General features: G+C 49.5%; 3 protein-coding genes and 1 long non-coding RNA gene across 7 annotated transcripts in view; 1 reads left to right on the plus strand and 3 right to left on the minus strand.

Annotated features, from left to right (window-relative positions):
• Positions 1–547, minus strand: part of SUV39H1 (SUV39H1 histone lysine methyltransferase) — a 7,177-nt gene extending 6,630 nt beyond the window's left edge. Inside the window, exon 1 of one of the 2 annotated variants that reach the window (XM_069108181.1) lies at positions 427–547. In XM_069108181.1, coding sequence (XP_068964282.1) covers positions 427–472 — 46 coding nt within the window. In that variant the 5' untranslated portion in view covers positions 473–547. The remainder of the gene's footprint in view (positions 1–426) is intronic. The other variant, XM_069108180.1, reaches the window with a different exon arrangement.
• An 8,461-nt stretch (positions 548–9,008) lies between these two features.
• Positions 9,009–15,552, minus strand: WAS (WASP actin nucleation promoting factor). 2 transcript variants are annotated; one of them, XM_069108183.1, is made up of 11 exons: positions 14,941–15,552; positions 14,653–14,793; positions 14,482–14,568; positions 14,218–14,320; positions 13,515–13,583; positions 13,237–13,417; positions 12,260–12,302; positions 12,011–12,164; positions 11,404–11,798; positions 11,127–11,235; positions 9,009–11,032 (listed from the first exon to the last, which is right to left on the minus strand). In XM_069108183.1, exons 1-11 carry the CDS (start codon positions 15,052–15,054, stop codon positions 10,977–10,979), a joined length of 1,452 nt encoding a protein of 483 aa, XP_068964284.1. In that variant the 5' UTR covers positions 15,055–15,552; the 3' UTR covers positions 9,009–10,976. The 2 variants fall into 2 exon arrangements, with proteins under 2 accessions (XP_068964284.1, XP_068964285.1); XM_069108184.1 differs by lacking the exon at positions 14,653–14,793.
• LOC138177157 (uncharacterized) lies at positions 11,368–16,015 on the plus strand. Of its 2 annotated transcripts, XR_011172446.1 has the most exons (4): positions 11,387–11,483; positions 11,736–11,815; positions 12,038–12,143; positions 15,560–16,015. It is a non-coding gene; the product is annotated as an uncharacterized lncRNA (long non-coding RNA). The 2 variants fall into 2 exon arrangements; XR_011172445.1 differs by lacking the exon at positions 11,736–11,815 and having other exon boundaries at positions 11,368–11,483.
• A 216-nt stretch (positions 16,016–16,231) lies between these two features.
• The window catches only part of SLC38A5 (solute carrier family 38 member 5), a 6,566-nt gene continuing 6,362 nt past the window's right edge, over positions 16,232–16,435 (minus strand). The window contains exon 15 of the mRNA XM_069108185.1: positions 16,232–16,435. This exon is cut by the window's right edge and continues 716 nt beyond it. The gene's annotated coding sequence lies outside the window, so the exon portion shown is untranslated.

Consider the following 16,435-nt stretch of genomic DNA (forward strand, 5'->3'; position numbering starts at 1 on the left):
TCCTGTCACATTGGCCCCAATTCTTGTCAGGAATAGCCTTTTCCTGTCAGACATGGGCCCCCCACTCCTCTCAGACACGGCCCCCCATTCCTGTCAGACATGGCCCCCCCATTCCTGTCAGACATGGCCCCCCATTCCCGTTCCACGTCCTCCCCGCCCCCAGGCTCCCGCTCCCGCGGTCCCCCCACCTCCCGCCGTGCTGGGTTGGTGGTTCGGGACCGCGCCGGGCCCGCGGCCGCGCCACAGGGACCCCGCCCGCGGCCTCACCACAAGGCCTGCCCCCCTCCCTGCCGGGCCTGGTCAGCAGAGCCTTTTCCAGCCTGCGCGTTCCCGCCCTGGTCAGGCTGCGGTCAGGCCGCACGCCCCCGTCCTCGTGGCCGCTCCCCGGCTTGGGGCGGGCTTGCCGGCCGGCCCACTCCACTTCACCTTTTAAATTTTCCGCCATCTTCCCCCCCCTGAGCGCTAAGGACATTGGCGAGGGAAGCCCCGAGCCGCGCGAGAACAGCGCGCGGGCGGGGCCTGGGCGGGGCCGGGGGTGGGGCCGCGGCGGCGGCGGCCCTGGCGGCGGCCCTGGCGGCGGCGGCCCTGGCGGCGGCGGCATCCCGGCCCGGGGCGGGCGGGCAACCAGCCAGTGAGGGAGGGCTGACTGAGCCGAGCTGCTGGTTCGGCACCGGGGACGCAGTTAAGAGCGCCTTGGGGGCGGGGACATCGCTGGAGCCATCAGCCATTGGCTAGCCGCCGGGGCCACTAGCCAATTCCCGGCCGGCGCCCCCAATTGGCGGAAAAAGGCCGGTTCTCCCTCCAATGCCTAGTTGCCTGTCGTTCTAGGCTCCGCCCCCTTCTTTCCCTCCCCGCCGGGGGCGGGGGCAGTGGCAGCGGGGGCGGCAGAGTTCGAGTCCGAAGCTTGCCTCGCGACTGCCTGGTTTGCAAGTTCCCCGCTCCGGCCCAATCAGTGGGCTGCGCCGCCTGCCGCTGCCTCCTTGCCCCGCCCCTCTCCCCACCTGGGCCTCCCGGACTTGTTGCCTCGCCTGCTGCTTCCTGAAATCTACAGTCCCTCCCACTCCCCCACCCCGCTCATCTCCTGTCTCCATGCCTTTGCATGCGCTGTGACCCAAGCCTGGACTGGCCGGCTCTTCGTCCTCACGGCTTCCTCCTAAATTCCCTAATTTTCTGAGCTCGCCGAAGCTTTAATGACCATTTCCCCCTTACAGACCTCATTGCCCGCCCCCTCGCCCCCACCTCTGCATCTCCCCAGGGGCTGCTCAGGGCCCGAAATCCCCAGAGCCTTTTTGGGCCGGTCTTAAATGAATGAATGAATGAATCTAGAATTCAAAGTTTTAAAATCAAATGTTTAAAAATATATACACATATTATTATTATTATTATTTTACATGTAACTGGGAAATGAGATACACAGGCACCAGGGCATTAGAGATCCACCATATCCTACTGAAAATTTGGAGGGGGGATGGGGGAGAGAGCAGACTGGAGGAGAGGATATCCAGTGGGATCGCTATTTTGAGGCGGTGGGTAGGGGAAAAACAGGGAGAAAATTTGTAACTCAAAATCTTGTGGAAATGAAGGATGTAAACTAAAAAATAATAATAATAAAATAAAGACAGTTTTCAAAGGAAGAAATCCAAACTAGCAAAAGCCATGTGAAGAACAAAAATTCTCCAAAAGGATAAGAATGAGAGAAATGCAAATGAGTGAATCGGAGCTTGTACCTCACACAAAATTCACATAAGAAAAATAGTTGGCAAAAAAAAAGAACAAAAAAAGGAAAATGCCAAATGCAGGAGGCTCTGGAGAAGAACAGATATACTAATGGCACAGTCAGTGGAGCTTCTTGTGCCTCACTGCCAATGCTACCAGATCTATGTCCCCAAGAGATCAAAGAAAGAGTCAAAGAAGTCAGTTACAAAATCTATTTGTGGTGGCAAAGAATCAGAAAGTGAGGAGATACCCATCCATTAGGGGACTGCTGACCAGCTTCTGCTATATTGATTTGATAGAGTGCTATCATGCTGTAAGAGATGATGAAGGGGGGGGGGGGGTTCAGAGAAGCCAGGGAAGATTTGTAGAAACTGATTCAGAGGAAGGCAGCAGAATCAGGAGGACAATTTCTGCAATAACAGCCAAATTGTAAAGATAATCAACTGTGAAAGACTTGGGATCTCTGATCACCACAAGCACCATTCCAGAGAAGTCACCATAAAAACTGCTGCCCACCTCCCAATAGAGAGAACTGAGAGCCTCCAATGGCGCACTGAGGCTCATTTCCGTCTCTTTCATTCTCTCTCCTCCTCCCTCCAATCTTCTTTCCTACTTTCCTTTTCTTCAGAGTGATGGGACATGACTAGGACAGCAGTCTACACATTTGTGATGGCTTTCATTGTTCTTGCCTTCTCAATATGTGGGGGAAAAGAAGGGGGAAAGAAGAGAACTTGGAACCGAAAATCAAATAAAATTCAGTGGTTAAAAAGAAGTGCAAAAAGTAATGCTTTCAGAGAAACCTGGGAAGCTTTGAATGAAGCAATTAGACAATTTATACAATAAAAACAAAAACCTTGGGTTTTTAACATCCTTTTTAAAAATTAACAAGTATTTTTACTGATTTATCCCTCCCCCTACACCTTACACACTGATGAAATTTTAAAAAAGAAAGAACCCCCTTCCCCCCACAATATGAGCCAGTGTGAACAGGAACCAGGACTAATGATAGCCACATTTTGCATTTTCAATGCATTGTTGATTCTTTCACACTTGAGGTTGGCTCATGGCATGGCCCTACAGTCTTACAAGGCTCTTAAAAAAAAATAAATTTCTGGGGTGGCTAGGTGGTTCAATGAATAGAGCACTGGCCCTGGAGTCAGGAGGACCTTAGTTCAAATCCAGCCTCAGACACTTAACACAAAACTAGCCACGTGACATTGGACAACTCACTTAACCCTAATTGCCCAGCCTTGCCCCCTGCAAAAAAAAAAAAATGTTTATTTACTTCTAGTTTCCAACATTCAGTTCCACAATCCCTTGAGTTCCCAATTTTCTCTCCCTCCCCCCATGGCTGCACACAATCCGATTCAGGCTCTACAAATCCCTTCACATTAAACATTAGTCAGGTTGTAATCAATGCAGTGAACAAGAGAAAGAAGGAAGGAAAGAAAACACAAAAAAGAAAGAGCTGCTCATCTGTCCTTGTGCATTCTGGCTCGAGTTCTTCTCTGGATGTGGATAGGCTTTTCTGTCATGAGCGTCATGAGACTCATGACCATTCTTGCGATGTCTAGAATGTTATCACGGCCCTCACTTCACTCTGCGTTGCTTCCAAGCATGCTGCCCACTTTCCTCTGAACCTGGCAGGCTCAAGATTTCTTAGAACACAATAACTGTCCATTCTGTTCATTCAACATCATGATTTTAGCCATTGCCCATTAGTTTCCAATCTTGGCTACCACAAAAAGAGCTACTATAAATATTCACGTAAGTATTTAAATATTTACACATTTGAAAATATTCTTGTGCATTTTTGTCTTTCTCTGATCTCATTTGGGGGTACAGATCTGGTAGGAGCATCGAGGGTTCAAAGGGCATGCACACACAGTCTAGTGGCTTTTTGGCTAGCCATCCAAATAGCGGCACGGTCCAGCTGTACCCCCCATGTGCTTAAGGTAGCTAAATCCCAAAGTCCTCTGAAAGCCTTCTGAGCCCTGCTCAGGGCCAGAGCCAAGAATGATTCCAGAGGAGGGTTGGAGGCCAGCCCTGGCTGTGTGCTGGCTGTCCCAGAAGGCCAGGGAGTGGAGTACCATGTGACTTCTGCTTTTCTTTGGGGTGATAACGGGGGAAGTTGAGTGAGAGAGAAAAATATTTCAATATTTGTGCATTATTTCTTCAGTTCTCCTAGTTTCAGTTCCAGATCTGGGCATCAGAAGTTTGAGGGTGCTCTGTGTGGCCCTATGGGGAAAAAGCCTTGGAGCCTTTCTGGCTAAGGCTCCCTCATCCAATCTGTACATAACTTCTAGGCACCTATTTGTCAACATTGAAGCTCCTAGAGGGCTGTCACTCCCTTTAAAAAAAAAAGCAAAAACCATCGTGCTTCATATTTTATGTTCAAAACTCCTTTTTTTCCAATTAATAGTCTTTTCCCTCTCCCTCCCACCCTACCCCAACCGGAAAAGCAAGACAAGCTAAGCTCTGGTAGCTCCTTCTGGCCCTGGCTAGCTGAGAAATGTTCTCCAGGTCAGGCTTGGCTGTTACACCAATCCTCACTCTTAAGTCTTCCTTCAAAGTTTGTTTTCACAATGCACAAAAATATTCTGGCTCTTTTTCTGATAACCAGACACTGCAAATTAAAGGGGAACTAAACAAATCAGATTATCATCTCTGCCCTAAGATCCCACTGAATGGCTGCAGAGGAAGGGGAGCAGATGATGGTGGCAGCCTTTTAGAAAGAAACATCTTGGAAAGAGCTTGGAACTCTGGGTAACGACCCAAAGCACACCACCCCCTCGCTCATTAATCTCCCTCCACCTTAGTGTCCACTGTGACCCTTCAGTTCTCTCCCAGGCCATCTCCTCTTCTCCCCATCCTGACTCCCAGTGACCAGACTCAGTTCTCCCCTTTCTTCCTCTCTTGATCCCTCACCCCCTCATCATAGCTATGATTCTGCCTCACTCCCACCACTGGCTGCCTTTGTTCCTACACATATGCTGACCCTGATGACTTGGGTCCTTGCTCATCAGCTCTCTCCCCCACTCTCCAGAAGCTCTTCTGAGCCTCCCATGGCTTGCCCTCCCCCCCTTTCTCAATTGGCCACTTTGCCTTCTGCACTCATCTCCTCCTTGGCCCCTGTCTCACATGAAGAGGTGGCCTCCTCTCTACTTCCATTCTATTTCCTGTGCCATCCCCACTCTCTCTCATGTTCAGTCTTCCCAACTGCTGCTTCCCTCCTGTCTCCACACATGCCCATGTCTGCCCCATCCTGAAAAAACCCTCCTTTGATTCTTCCATCCCCACTAGCTATTTTTCCATATCTCTCCTCCCCTTTCTAGCTAAATTCCCTGGGCTCAGATACAACCAGGGACTCCTCTTCAAGGCCAAATGCACGGCTTTTTCTCAAGCCTCATCCTTCTTGACCTCTCAGCAGACCTTAACACCGCCCTCTTCTCTCTAGATTTTCAGGACACCCTCCCCTCCTGGTTTTCCTCCTCCTTCTCTGACTCCTCCTTTTCTCTCTCCTTTGCTGAATTTTAATCTAGGCTGAGCCCACTAACCATCCGGGTCCCCCTAGGCTCTGTCCTGGGCCCTGCACTCTTTCCTCTCCGTTACTTCACTTGGCGATCTCATCAGCTCCTGTGGTTTTAATGATCATTTCTGTGCTCATGATTCAACACCAACCTCTCTCTGGACCTCCACTCTCACATACCCAACTGCCTGTTGGATATCCCAAACTAGATATCCAGGTGACATCTTCAATTCAGCATGTCCAAAGAACTCTTTATGTTTCTTCCCCAGACCCTCTGTCCTTCCGAGCTTCCCTATCATTGTGGAGGGCTCCCAGGCTCCCAGTATAAGGTGTCAGCAATAAGGATGCCAGCACATGGTTAGGAGACTGGAACCTTTCTGGAATGGCCTTTCTTGAACTAGGCTCTCCCTTTTAGCATGAGGCTCCACCAATCCAACCCCTTGGTATCCATATAAATGTTTGATTTACTTTGGAAGGCTTGCATTCTGAGGTAGTGTCTGATTGGGCAAGGGGTGTGTATGTCTGTGTATAAATTTTATTTCGTTAAATATTTCCCAATTACATGTAAAAAATGTTAACATTCATTTTTGCAAGTTCTGTTTTCCAAATTCTCCCCCTCTTTCCTGGCACACATGTTTCCACATTAGCCACGCACCTTGGGGCAGATGGGGCCACTTGGCTCTGGCCTAGGCTTCTTCTGATGTCATCCAGCAGGAGGTGTGTGATGTCATGCTCTTCCGAGACCCCAAAGGCACAAAGGCCACTGGTAGATGCCCTTTCTTGGTCTCTGCCTCCTTTCCCTTCTGGCCTCAGTGGGGCCGGAAGGAAGTGCCATATGGGATTTGAGCTCGGTGGCTTTCCTCAGTAGGTGTGAACAGTATATTCAACCATTCATTCACTAAACATTTAGGAGACAGCCTTGGCCAATGGGAAGAGTGCTGGTTCAAATGCAGACTTAGTCTTCTCAGACCCTGGGTGGCTTTCAGGTTAATTAGCAGCTTCCACTATTGTCTTCACCCTGGAGACCTAAAGACCTGAATTCAGACACCTGCATGTGTCTGCATGGCACTGGACAAGCCACTTTTCCTCTGCCTGCCTCACTTTCCTCAACTGTAAAATGGGGACAACAGGAACCCTTCCCTCTGAGGATCAGATGAGCAGTGTCCCCTGCACTGGCCACTCCAGGGCAAGATGCCTCCGCACTGATCAGCAGCATTTGCTGGGTTTCCCCCCACCAGGCCTGGGAGCCGATCCACCTCTCTTACCCACCCAAAATCCTGCCCAGACTTTGTTTGCTTTCTCTTGCTCTCTCATTTCTTGAACGAGTTCACTTAGGGCAATACAACTAAAAGGAAATCAGAATCTGGGGAGGCTAGGTATCACAGTGAATAGAGCACCAGCCCTGGAGTCAGGAGGACCTGGGTTCGGATCCAGCCTCAGACACTTCACACATACACACACAAAAACTAGCTGTGGGACCTTGGGCAAGTCACTTAATCCCAATTGCCCTCCAAACCCCCCCCACCACCAAAAAAAAGAAAAAGAAATCAGAATCCAATAAATGATTTCAAGTAAGGCCTCAGAATTGAATACAAACACCAGGACTCAAATCTGAAAGTATCTGCATTACATCTCAAAATCAGTCCCATTAACTTTTATTTCATTTCTTTATTTTATTAATATTAAACTATATTTTTATTTATTATTTTGGAGGCATTCAAGGATAAGGGTCACACAGCTAAGAAGTGTCTGAGGCTGGATTTGAGTGCAGGTCCTCCCAACTCCAGGGCCCACTGCTCTATTGGCCACCTAGCCGCCCCTCCCATTAACTTAAAAAAAAAAAAAGTTGAAAACTGGTTGCCTACAGTAGCAGGCCAGCAGAGGAAATGAAATGAGCAAAGCAGGCGTGTCTCAAGTGTCACTTTGGAAGGCAGACTCATCTAGGTCTGCCTGACCAAAAAGCCCATTTCCCAACATGCATGTCAAGCCAAGTTCCATGGACTGTGGCATCAGAGCAACCTTGGACATTCCTTAAAAGCCTGCTTTAACCTTTAACTTAAACTCCCCCCAGAAGCACCTTTAGAAAAGCTATTCTCAGCCATATTCAGCTTGGTTATTACATTCATTGTGTTCAAAAATACTGAGCTGGAACTTTTGGAAACAATCCTGATTTTATTGACAGCAAGCATGAACCACAAGCTGGGATTGCAGAACTGCTCAGCTCGACCAAGAGTCCGTGATCTCCACGTACCACTCATAACCCACAGGCTGGGGTCCCTCCCGGTCCAGCCACTCCCCTCACTACAGTAGGTACTGTTTTGAATCACGGGGGGGGGGACGGGGGGGGGGACCGCTAGGTGACAGCACTGAATAGAGCACTGGCCCTTGAGACAGGGGAACTGAGTTCAAATCCAGCCTCAAACACTTAACACAAAAACTAGCTATGTGACCTTGGACAAATTGCTTAATCCCAATTGCCCTCCAAAAAAAAAGCAAAAAGACAAAATTATTGTTGTTTACCATAACCAGTTGCTTTTGTATTATATAATGTCATTACACTTTTCTAACATTAGCATTTATGCATATAACAAGATACTGACTGATCCAAAAAACCGTTTTTTAGACTCTAAGATTTTTCCCAACCCAATGATTACTGTGTCTTAAGGCCAGTCAGTTGGTCACAGAGCATTTATTATAAGCCTCTCAAGGGCTCCTTCTGGTTCCCTCTCGATAGCAGGAACGTAGGTAATAACGAACATTTGCCCAGTGGTACAAGGGAATTCCAAATCAATGTGATTCTTCTCTTGGAGGTAGTTGCCCTTTTGGGGGGTTTTGCTTTTTCAGTAGAATGCAAGGTCTGTGCCTTCTAACGGGAATCTCCAGCTTCAGTGATTAGTGGGAGTAGAGGGCTGCTACCTAGTTCCCTCTGATGCCCCCAAGGAAGGCTGTTTGTTACCTGATGCTATTAATCAGACACTGCTGGGGTGAACCCAGCCAAAGCTAGAGGTTGTTAAGGGGGAACTAAAATGAGGGGCTAGGACTGGGCAGGCTGGGCAGGCTGGGCAGGTTAAACCTGTTCCTAACACTGAGACAACAGCAGAGAGACAGAGAGAGAGAGAGAAAGACAGACAGACAGAGAGGGACAGGAGAGAGAGACACACACACACACAGAAGAAACTTTCTGAGGCAGAGACCCCATTCCAGGCCTGAGTGCAATTGCAGCTGGTGAGCTTTTGAGGGTCTTCACACAGCAGGGAGGTCTGGGAAGCCTTCCCTTGATTTCCATCGCTTTGCTACCACACAAACCAGATTTGGGTACACATGTCTCCTTTTCCTATTTCTTTGATCTCCTTTGCCATGTTGCTATGTTAGACACTATGTGGCTACAGAAAGCTGCTTATCTAATGAGATATTAGAAATCTAGAGGAGCCAACATGAGTCTAGGCTGGGGACTCCTGGAGCTTGGAAGCCACTCAGAGCCCCAACTTTTTGTCAGAAGCGTGGTCAGTCTTTGCCATTCATAGAGCTGAGAATGTCAAAGGAAAGAAGCTGCTTTTGTCTCTCAAATTCTACCATCGCTGGTACTGGAGAGCAAGCATGAAGGGGTAGCCAGCCAGTGATGGGGCCAAGTGAGAACAGAATCCAGTTGGTTTTTGGAGGTACCAGACTTTCCAATTCAATCATACATTGTAGACTGGCAAAGGGACCCTAGGGAGTACATTCTCCCACCCATTTTGCTGATGAAGAAACTGAGGACCAGGGATGGGAGGGCTATGCTTCATTTATTATCAGAGTGCAGGGACTTCCAGGAACCAAGATAATGGAGTAAGCAGGAAATTGCCGGAACTCTCCCAAATTTACCTTTAAACAACTAGAAAATAGCATCTTGAAGTGAATTCTGGAACAGCAGAATCAACAAAAAGACTGGGGGAGACAATTTTCTAGCCCAAGAAAGTTCTGTGTCACTTGGGTAAAGGGGGAACAGAGTCCAGGGGAGGCCTTTGCCTCAGCAAGCCAGTGGGAAGCCTTGAGCCCCAGTACAGGTCAATGACCAAGGCCCTGCTGCCCCATTAGAGCAGCAAATAAGTAGCCAGCCCCTCCCCTTCACAGGTCGCCACACAGCACCAGCTCCCCCATCCCCTGCCCCATCCAAGCAAAATACCAGGCAAGTGGCCAGACTCCCCCTCCCTCACAGCAACCCCAGCTCAGCACCAAGTCCCCTGTGGCACCTACACAACACCAGGCAAGCAGCCAGGGCCTACAGCTCCCAACACAAGAAGCTTCCACTCCAGGAGCAGGGCACAACTTTAAAAGTAACTCAATAGACTGGAAAGGATGATAATGGAGAAAAATGCCTGACCCTAGAAAGTTATTATGATCAGAAAGATCAACACACAAACTCAGAAGAGGACAACAAGTCAAAACACCTAGATGCAAAGCCTCAAAGAAAAATATGAATTGGTCTCAGACCCAAAAAGAACTCCTGGGAGAGCTCAAAAAGGATTTTAAAAATCAAATAAGAACGATAGAAGAAAAATTGGGAAAAGAAACAACAGTGATGCAAGAGAATCCTGAAAAGAGTCGACAGCTTAATAAAGGAATCACAAAAAATGGAAAAAGATGTACAAAAATTTACTGAAGAAAAAAATTCTTTAAAAAGTAGAATTGGCCAAATGGAAAAGGGGGTAAAAAAGCTAACTGAAGAAGATAACTCCTTAAAAATTCGAATCAGAGAAGTGGAAGCTAATGACTCCATGAGACATCAAGAATCAATTAAACAAAATTTAAAAAATAGAAGAAAATGTGAAATATCTCATTGGAAAAAGAGATCCAGGAGAGATAATTTAAGAATTATGGACTACCTGAAAGTCACAATTTAAAAAAAAGCCAAATTCCAGAATTCCCAGGTCAAGGAGAAAATATTGCAAGCAGCCAGAAAAATTAAAAAAAAAAAAAGAAATTTAAATACTGTGGAGCCACAGTCAGGATTATACAGGATTTAGCAAAAGGATCAGAGGGCAAGGAATATGATCTTCTGGAAGGCAAAGGAACTGGGATTATAACCAAGAAACACCTACCCAGAGAAACTGAGCATAATCCGTCAGGGGGGAAATAGAGGACTTCCAAGTTTTTATGATGAAAAGAGCAGAGCTGAGCGAAAAAAAAAAAAGGACTGAACAGTTGATATCCTGACACAGGAAGGTGATACTTGTGATTTTTTTTTTTTTTTTGCTTTTTGGAGGGGGGAGGGCAGGGTAGTTGGGGTTAAGTGACTTGCCCAAGGTCACACGGCTAGTAAGTATTAAGTCAAAGTCTGAAGTCAAATTTGAACTCCGGTCCTTCTGCCTCCAGGGCCAGTGATCTATTCACTGTGCCATCTAGCCACCCCTGATACTTGTGGTTCTTAAGAACTTTTCAGATCATGATGCACCAAAAATTACAGGCACTAAAGGGAAGCAGAAAGATACATTAAAACCAAAATCATCCAATAGCAAAGAACGAGAGGGTCAAAGACAGAATCCTGGAGATAATCTATAATTTCATCCAAGAATGAGAACAGTGAGACAACATCCCCAAATTGATGGGATGCAGCCACTGCAGAACTTGGGGGAACATTTATTGCTCTAAACTCTTCCATTATTTGTTCAGAACCCGGAGAAGTGAGGAGACATCTTCGAGAGCTTGGGGCCAGTGGCAGGGAGAGGCTGATTCTCAGGAGGCCAGGAGTTCCTTAATCTTCCCATTCATCCTCCTCATCCTCCTCCCCACCCTGATCCTCCCCTTCATCTGTGAGTGAATGAAGTGACAGAGTGAGTGAGTGGGGAGGGCCACACCCAGCCCTGTGCTCCCACCCACCCTCGGAGATCATTTCACTTCTCACCTGAAGAGTGGATAACTTTGCTCCGCTTTTGCATGACATGCATGAGGGCCCCCACCAGCCCCTCAGAGCTTGGGGGTGGGGGAGCTGGGAACTCCTGGGCCCCAGGTGTCTGCAAAGAGGGTGGGACCCAGTCAAAACCAAGCTGCAACATGCCCGCCCCCAGCCCAGCCTTTTGGATTCCTCATCTTTCATATTCCTTTGCTCCAATAGCCTCTGCCTAATCCTGACCCAAAGATCCCCAACCCCCAACCACTCAATAATTGTCAGCCAGCCCCACCTTGTTGAGCTGAATGCCCTGTCGGATCTCTTCAAGCAGGGCCCCCCGGCCTCTAGGGGCCACAGTACCCCCAGATGAAGGTGCAGATGGTGGAGGTGGCGGTGGTGGTGGTGGCGGTGCTGGTGACCCTGACCCAGAAGTTGGTGGTGGCAGCTGTGGGGGTGCTGGAGGCCCCAAATGGGAGGCAGGTGGAGGTGGAGGTGGGGGACCCCCCCGGCCAGGAGGAGGTGGGGGTCCACGTGGAACTGGAGGAGGTCCACTAGGGATCCCACTGGTCCCAGAAGGCACTGGGGGGAGGGGACCTGACCGGCCCCCCCGGCTCCCAACCACAGAGGAGCCAGGGGACCGCTGAGGGGGCCCAGCTCGAGATGGGGGTGGAGGAGGTGGAAGAGGACCTACAGGCAGCAGAAAGGTAAGAAGGTTAGATGGCAAGGTACACAAATCTGCCCCTTCTCCCTGTGACCTTTCCCACCTCCAGATCTGCAGCCTATGGGGCCTATGGGGCCTATGGAGCCTACCCTCAAGATTGGGAGGTTTTCATGAAGGGCTGGGGGTTTTCCAGGGCCCTGGGATGGCACTCTCAAGGAGCCAGGGTACGGGTGCTTACCTTGCCGCCTCATCTCTTCTCTGACAGCCTCTAGCCCACCCTGGTCCTCAATGAAGTCATAAATCAACTTGGAGGTCTCTGCATCAGTCAGCTGGGCCTCGCTTATGCCAGCTCTAGAGAAGAGGCTCCGAAGGTCGGGGTCCAGGTTATTCACCTGTTGGAGGCAGAGACATAGATCCCACTCACCCTAAAGCCCAATCCTAACTCCTGGGGGGAGGGACTCTGTTTGATGGGAACATGGGAACATACATCAAATCCGCTGTGAGGGTCCCATCCAACGTGGCTGACATGCCTGGAAAGGGCAGAAGGTTTGGGTTAGGCCTCTCACCCTCCCCAGAGTCCCACCAAATATGAAAGGAAGAGCTACTCTGTGCTCTGCCGCCATTCCCCTGTCTACACCACTCTCAATCTCAGCTTTTCGGGAGCAGCCCCTCCTTCTCCCCCTGTTCTCTCCTCAACTGACTCTTTCTCTGGGGTCTCCACTGTCCCACACAGGCCTTGTCTTCTGCGTTTGCCACTCCCAGCCCTTTCCTTTAAGCCACTGAATGGAACATGCTCCTTCCAAGGTCACCAACTACATCATTTCAACCCCCAAATCCTTGGGCTTTTTCTCAGGCTCCTTCCTCCTTTTCCATGGCATGGCTTCCTTCTAGTTGTCCTGTCCATCTGAGGATACCTGAACTGTTGCCCATCTCATTTCCCCAAAAGCTGAGGGTTCCTGAAGTTCTGCCCTAGACTCTCTTTGCCTTCCAAGATTTCCAATATTGCCATCTACAGCTGCCTGAATGGCTAAAGCTAAGCTCAAGCCCAAGCCTTCCAATACATGCCAAGGTTACCACCAGCCTCCTAATTCCCTGCGTTCCCAGTGGGTCCTCCCCCTGGCTTGGAGGAGCTATCCCAAAGGCCTCAGCCCTTCCCTAGGGGCTTCCCTCCATACTCTGGTCTCTGAGCTGGCCCCAGAGCTTCTCTGCACTGCTCCATCCCCTGGAAAACCATGCCCCTGATCCATCTAGGTGAAAGGGATCTTCTCAGAGTACCCTGGGAAAGTCTGTTGGGCCCTCTACCTCCAGTGGGTCCCATGCTGATTAGAGCAGATGCTTGCTGAGGTCAGGGAGGAACACCACTGTTGGGTTTGGGCAGGCCCGGACTACACTTCCCAAGCACTTTGTAAGTCCTCCCTGGGGAGACTGGGGGCAAGGCTGGGGAAGGGGAGGAAAGGGCCTCACTTGAACCCGCTGGGGGCCCCAATATCAGCCTTGCTGATCTTCTTTTTCCCTGAGCGCTTCTTGTCTGGAGGAGGAGGAGTTGGTGCTGGGAGCCCCCGGTACCTTGAGGATGTAATATCTGGGTTCTGTATGTCCACAGCAACCAGACCCAGAGATGGGGAGCCCAGGGTACTAGCTGGTACTAGAGATGGAAGAGAACAAATGGGGGAGATTGATTGAAGTGGGAAGGGCCAGACTCACAGCTGTTCATTCCTATCTGGCCCTTTCCCCCTGCTTACCACTGATATCTCCACTGAGTTGGGGAGGAAGGGGTGCAGTGGCCCCTCTTCTTTCTGTGCTGAGAGATCCTGTAGGGTGAAGAGCAGAGGTCATGACCTTTCCCTTATCTAACCTTTCCCCCAGCTCAGCACCCACCCCAAGGGAGCAGCATTATCTGGGGCACAAGAACAGATAAGGTTATGTGTCTGTGTATGTGTAAGGGATGGGGGGAGGGAGAGAGAGAGAGAGTGTGAGAGAAAGAGAGAGAAGGAGAGAGGGAGGAGGAAGGGAGGGAGAGAGGGAGACAGCAGGGAGAGAGAGACAGAGAGAGAGAAGGGGGAGAGAGACAGAGAGATGGAGACAAGAGACAGAGAGAGAAAAGAGAGAGACAGAGAGGAGAGGGGAGAGTGAGACAGAGACAGACAGAGAGAGAAACAGAGAGAGAGGAGGGGGAGAGAGACAGAGAGATGGAGACCAGAGAGAGAGAAGAGGGGAGAGACAGACAGACAGAGAGACAGAGACAGAGAAAGAGACAGAGACAAAGAGAGAGAAACAGAGATAGAATGAGAGTGAATGAGAGAGAGACAGAGACAGAAAAAGAAAGAGCTTGAGATGGGGAGAGAAATGGCCTGGAAAGCCATGGGAAGGATATGGAGAGGTTTCTTCTCATTTACTGATAGCCCTTCCCCTCCTCTCGGCCTTGACCTTGGCCCTGGCTCTCACCAGCGTTCTGTTTCTGGCTCCGTTTCTGTATCTTCTCCTCTACCAAAGTTCGGAAGGCTTGGGCTTCAGCCTCATCAGCAAAGTTCAGGCCAGCTTGACAGTCCTGGGAATGGTCCCAATCCCCATGCCCCCCCCCACCCCAAAGTGGTTAGCTTCGATTCTCAGGGTGTGTCACCTTCCATCAAATACCAGACTCTTAAATCCTTGAAGCCATCTAAAAACCCCAACTTCCCCAACCCCCACCATCTTTGGCCAGTTACTCACATCACCAGGGAAGGTGTGGAAGAATGGCGTGGGGGCCGAGTAGACAAGCTGAGTATAGATTTCTTGCTCCCAGAGGAGGCGTCCTTCCTGGGGAGGAGGTGGTAAAGAGTAACTGAGAGAGAGACAGGACATGAGCCAGACAGTCCCAGAGAGACCTTGCACCGGCTGTACCTGGAGGCCATAGAGGCGGATGAAGTAGGAACGACGAGGGTTGTCTTTCACAAAGCAAATGGCTCCACTCAGTTCCTTCTGCCAGCGCCCGCCAGTGCTGGGCAGTGCCAGGTACAGCTGGGCCACTGACGTTGCCAGGGTCTGTCTCCAGGCAGCCCCCACGAAAAAGAGAGACAAGATCAGAGGAGATTTAAAAGGGACCAGAGAACATTGGGCAGCACCCTACCAGGAATGTGAGGGAAGGTCCCCAGTAGAGCAAATAGGAAGGCGGGGGGGGGGGGCACTGACCAAGCATTTTCGGCCCAGGAGGCCAAACAGCCGTTGGTTCTCGTGCTCTTGCAGAAGGCCAGAGGGTACATTCTGCTGGTGTTGTGGGGGCCCTCCCCGATTCCCCCGGCTCATGGCAGCCTCCCCTTCTTGCCTTCCTCCTAGCCTTGCCTTCCCAAGGAGCCCCAGTGACAGGGTAAGAAAGGGAACTTCCGCACCCAGTGAACAGGAAGCCAAGAAAACCACATTGCCCTAAGCCCAACCAATGGGCTCCTGGGGCCCCCAGCCTGGCCTGGTCCTTCCTCCTAGTTTCTCTCTGTGTTCAGCTCTATTCTCTCATGCCTGTCTCTCTTCTCTCCTTTGGCCCTCAGTAGAGCAGGGAGCAATGAGGCCAAGCCCAGGAGGGCTGAGGATTGGGTCTACACCTCCCTTCATTTCCCACTGTCTCTGTTCCTATCTATTCCCTTTCTGGTCTTTATTCTGCCCATGCTTCTCCTCTCTCCCCATTTCTGCCTCAATAAGGAAAAGGAGATGTTCTTGGAATTAGTCCCATGGAAGAAAGACCTTGGTTTCTTGTCTGTTGCCAGGTCACTGTCTACCTTGATTACTGATCAAATTCATTGTTTTTGATTTCTTTCAGTCTTGTCTGACTCTTCATGACCCCAGTTGTGGTTAACTTGGCAAAGATACTGGAGTGGCGTGCCATTTCCTTCTCCAGCTCATTTTACAGAGGAGGAAACTGAGGCAAATAGAGTTAAGGGCCTTGCCCAGGGTCACAGTATTAAGACTAGTAAGGGTCTGAGGCTGGATGAGTTTTCCTGACTTGGAGCCAGGGCTCTATGCACGATGGAGCCACCTAGCCACCACAATCAAATTAAAGAATGAATTAATAAAGGGAAGGTTGTTAACATCAAGAAAAAGCAGCAGTGGACGTCATGAGGACCTCGTGTGACTTCATCAACATCAAGATCAGATCACATTGAACTGAGCCCCTTTCCCTTCTGAACATTTTACTGTAAGCCTGGAACCACACAGAGATTGAGTTAGGTTTGAAACTAGAAGGACACCCAAAGTAGTCACTAATTTCCACTTGAAAGGTCTCTAGTGATGTTGAGTATGTGTGTGCTGTATGTGTGTGGTATTGGGCATGGTCTACATGATGTTGTGTATGTGCGTGCACGCATGTGTATGGTATTACAAATGCAGTACGCGATGTTGTGTGCCGTATGTGTATGGTATGGGGCACGGTGTACGTGATGTTGTGTATGTATGTCCCATGTGTGTGTTATATTAGAAATGGAGTACGTGATGTGTGTGTGTGTGCCATATGTGTATGGTATAGGGCATGGTGTACGTGATGTTGTATATGTCTGTGCTGTATGTGTGTGGCATTAGAAATGGTGTACGTGATGTTGTATATGTCTGTGCTGTATGTGTATGGTATGAGGCATGGTGTAAATGATGTTGTATATGTGTGTGCTATATGTGTATGGTATTAGAAATGGTGTATGAGATG

This window comes from Petaurus breviceps, unplaced genomic scaffold (assembly GCF_028583685.1).
Source record: "Petaurus breviceps papuanus isolate PSGF00001 unplaced genomic scaffold, PetGlider_PUasm1.0 90333, whole genome shotgun sequence".
In the NCBI taxonomy this organism is placed as follows: domain Eukaryota; kingdom Metazoa; phylum Chordata; class Mammalia; order Diprotodontia; family Petauridae; genus Petaurus; species Petaurus breviceps.

Coding starts and splice junctions, on each gene's coding strand:
- WAS (XM_069108183.1), bottom strand. CDS start 15,054: ATGAGCCGGGGGAATCGGGGAGGGCCCCCACAACACCAGCAGAATGTA. Junction 14,569..14,652: donor TCCGCCTCTATGGCCTCCAG/GTACAGCCGGTG, acceptor CCTCCTCCCCAG/GAAGGACGCCTCCTCTGGGA. Junction 13,418..13,514: donor ACTCAGTGGAGATATCAGTG/GTAAGCAGGGGG, acceptor TTCCATCTCTAG/TACCAGCTAGTACCCTGGGC.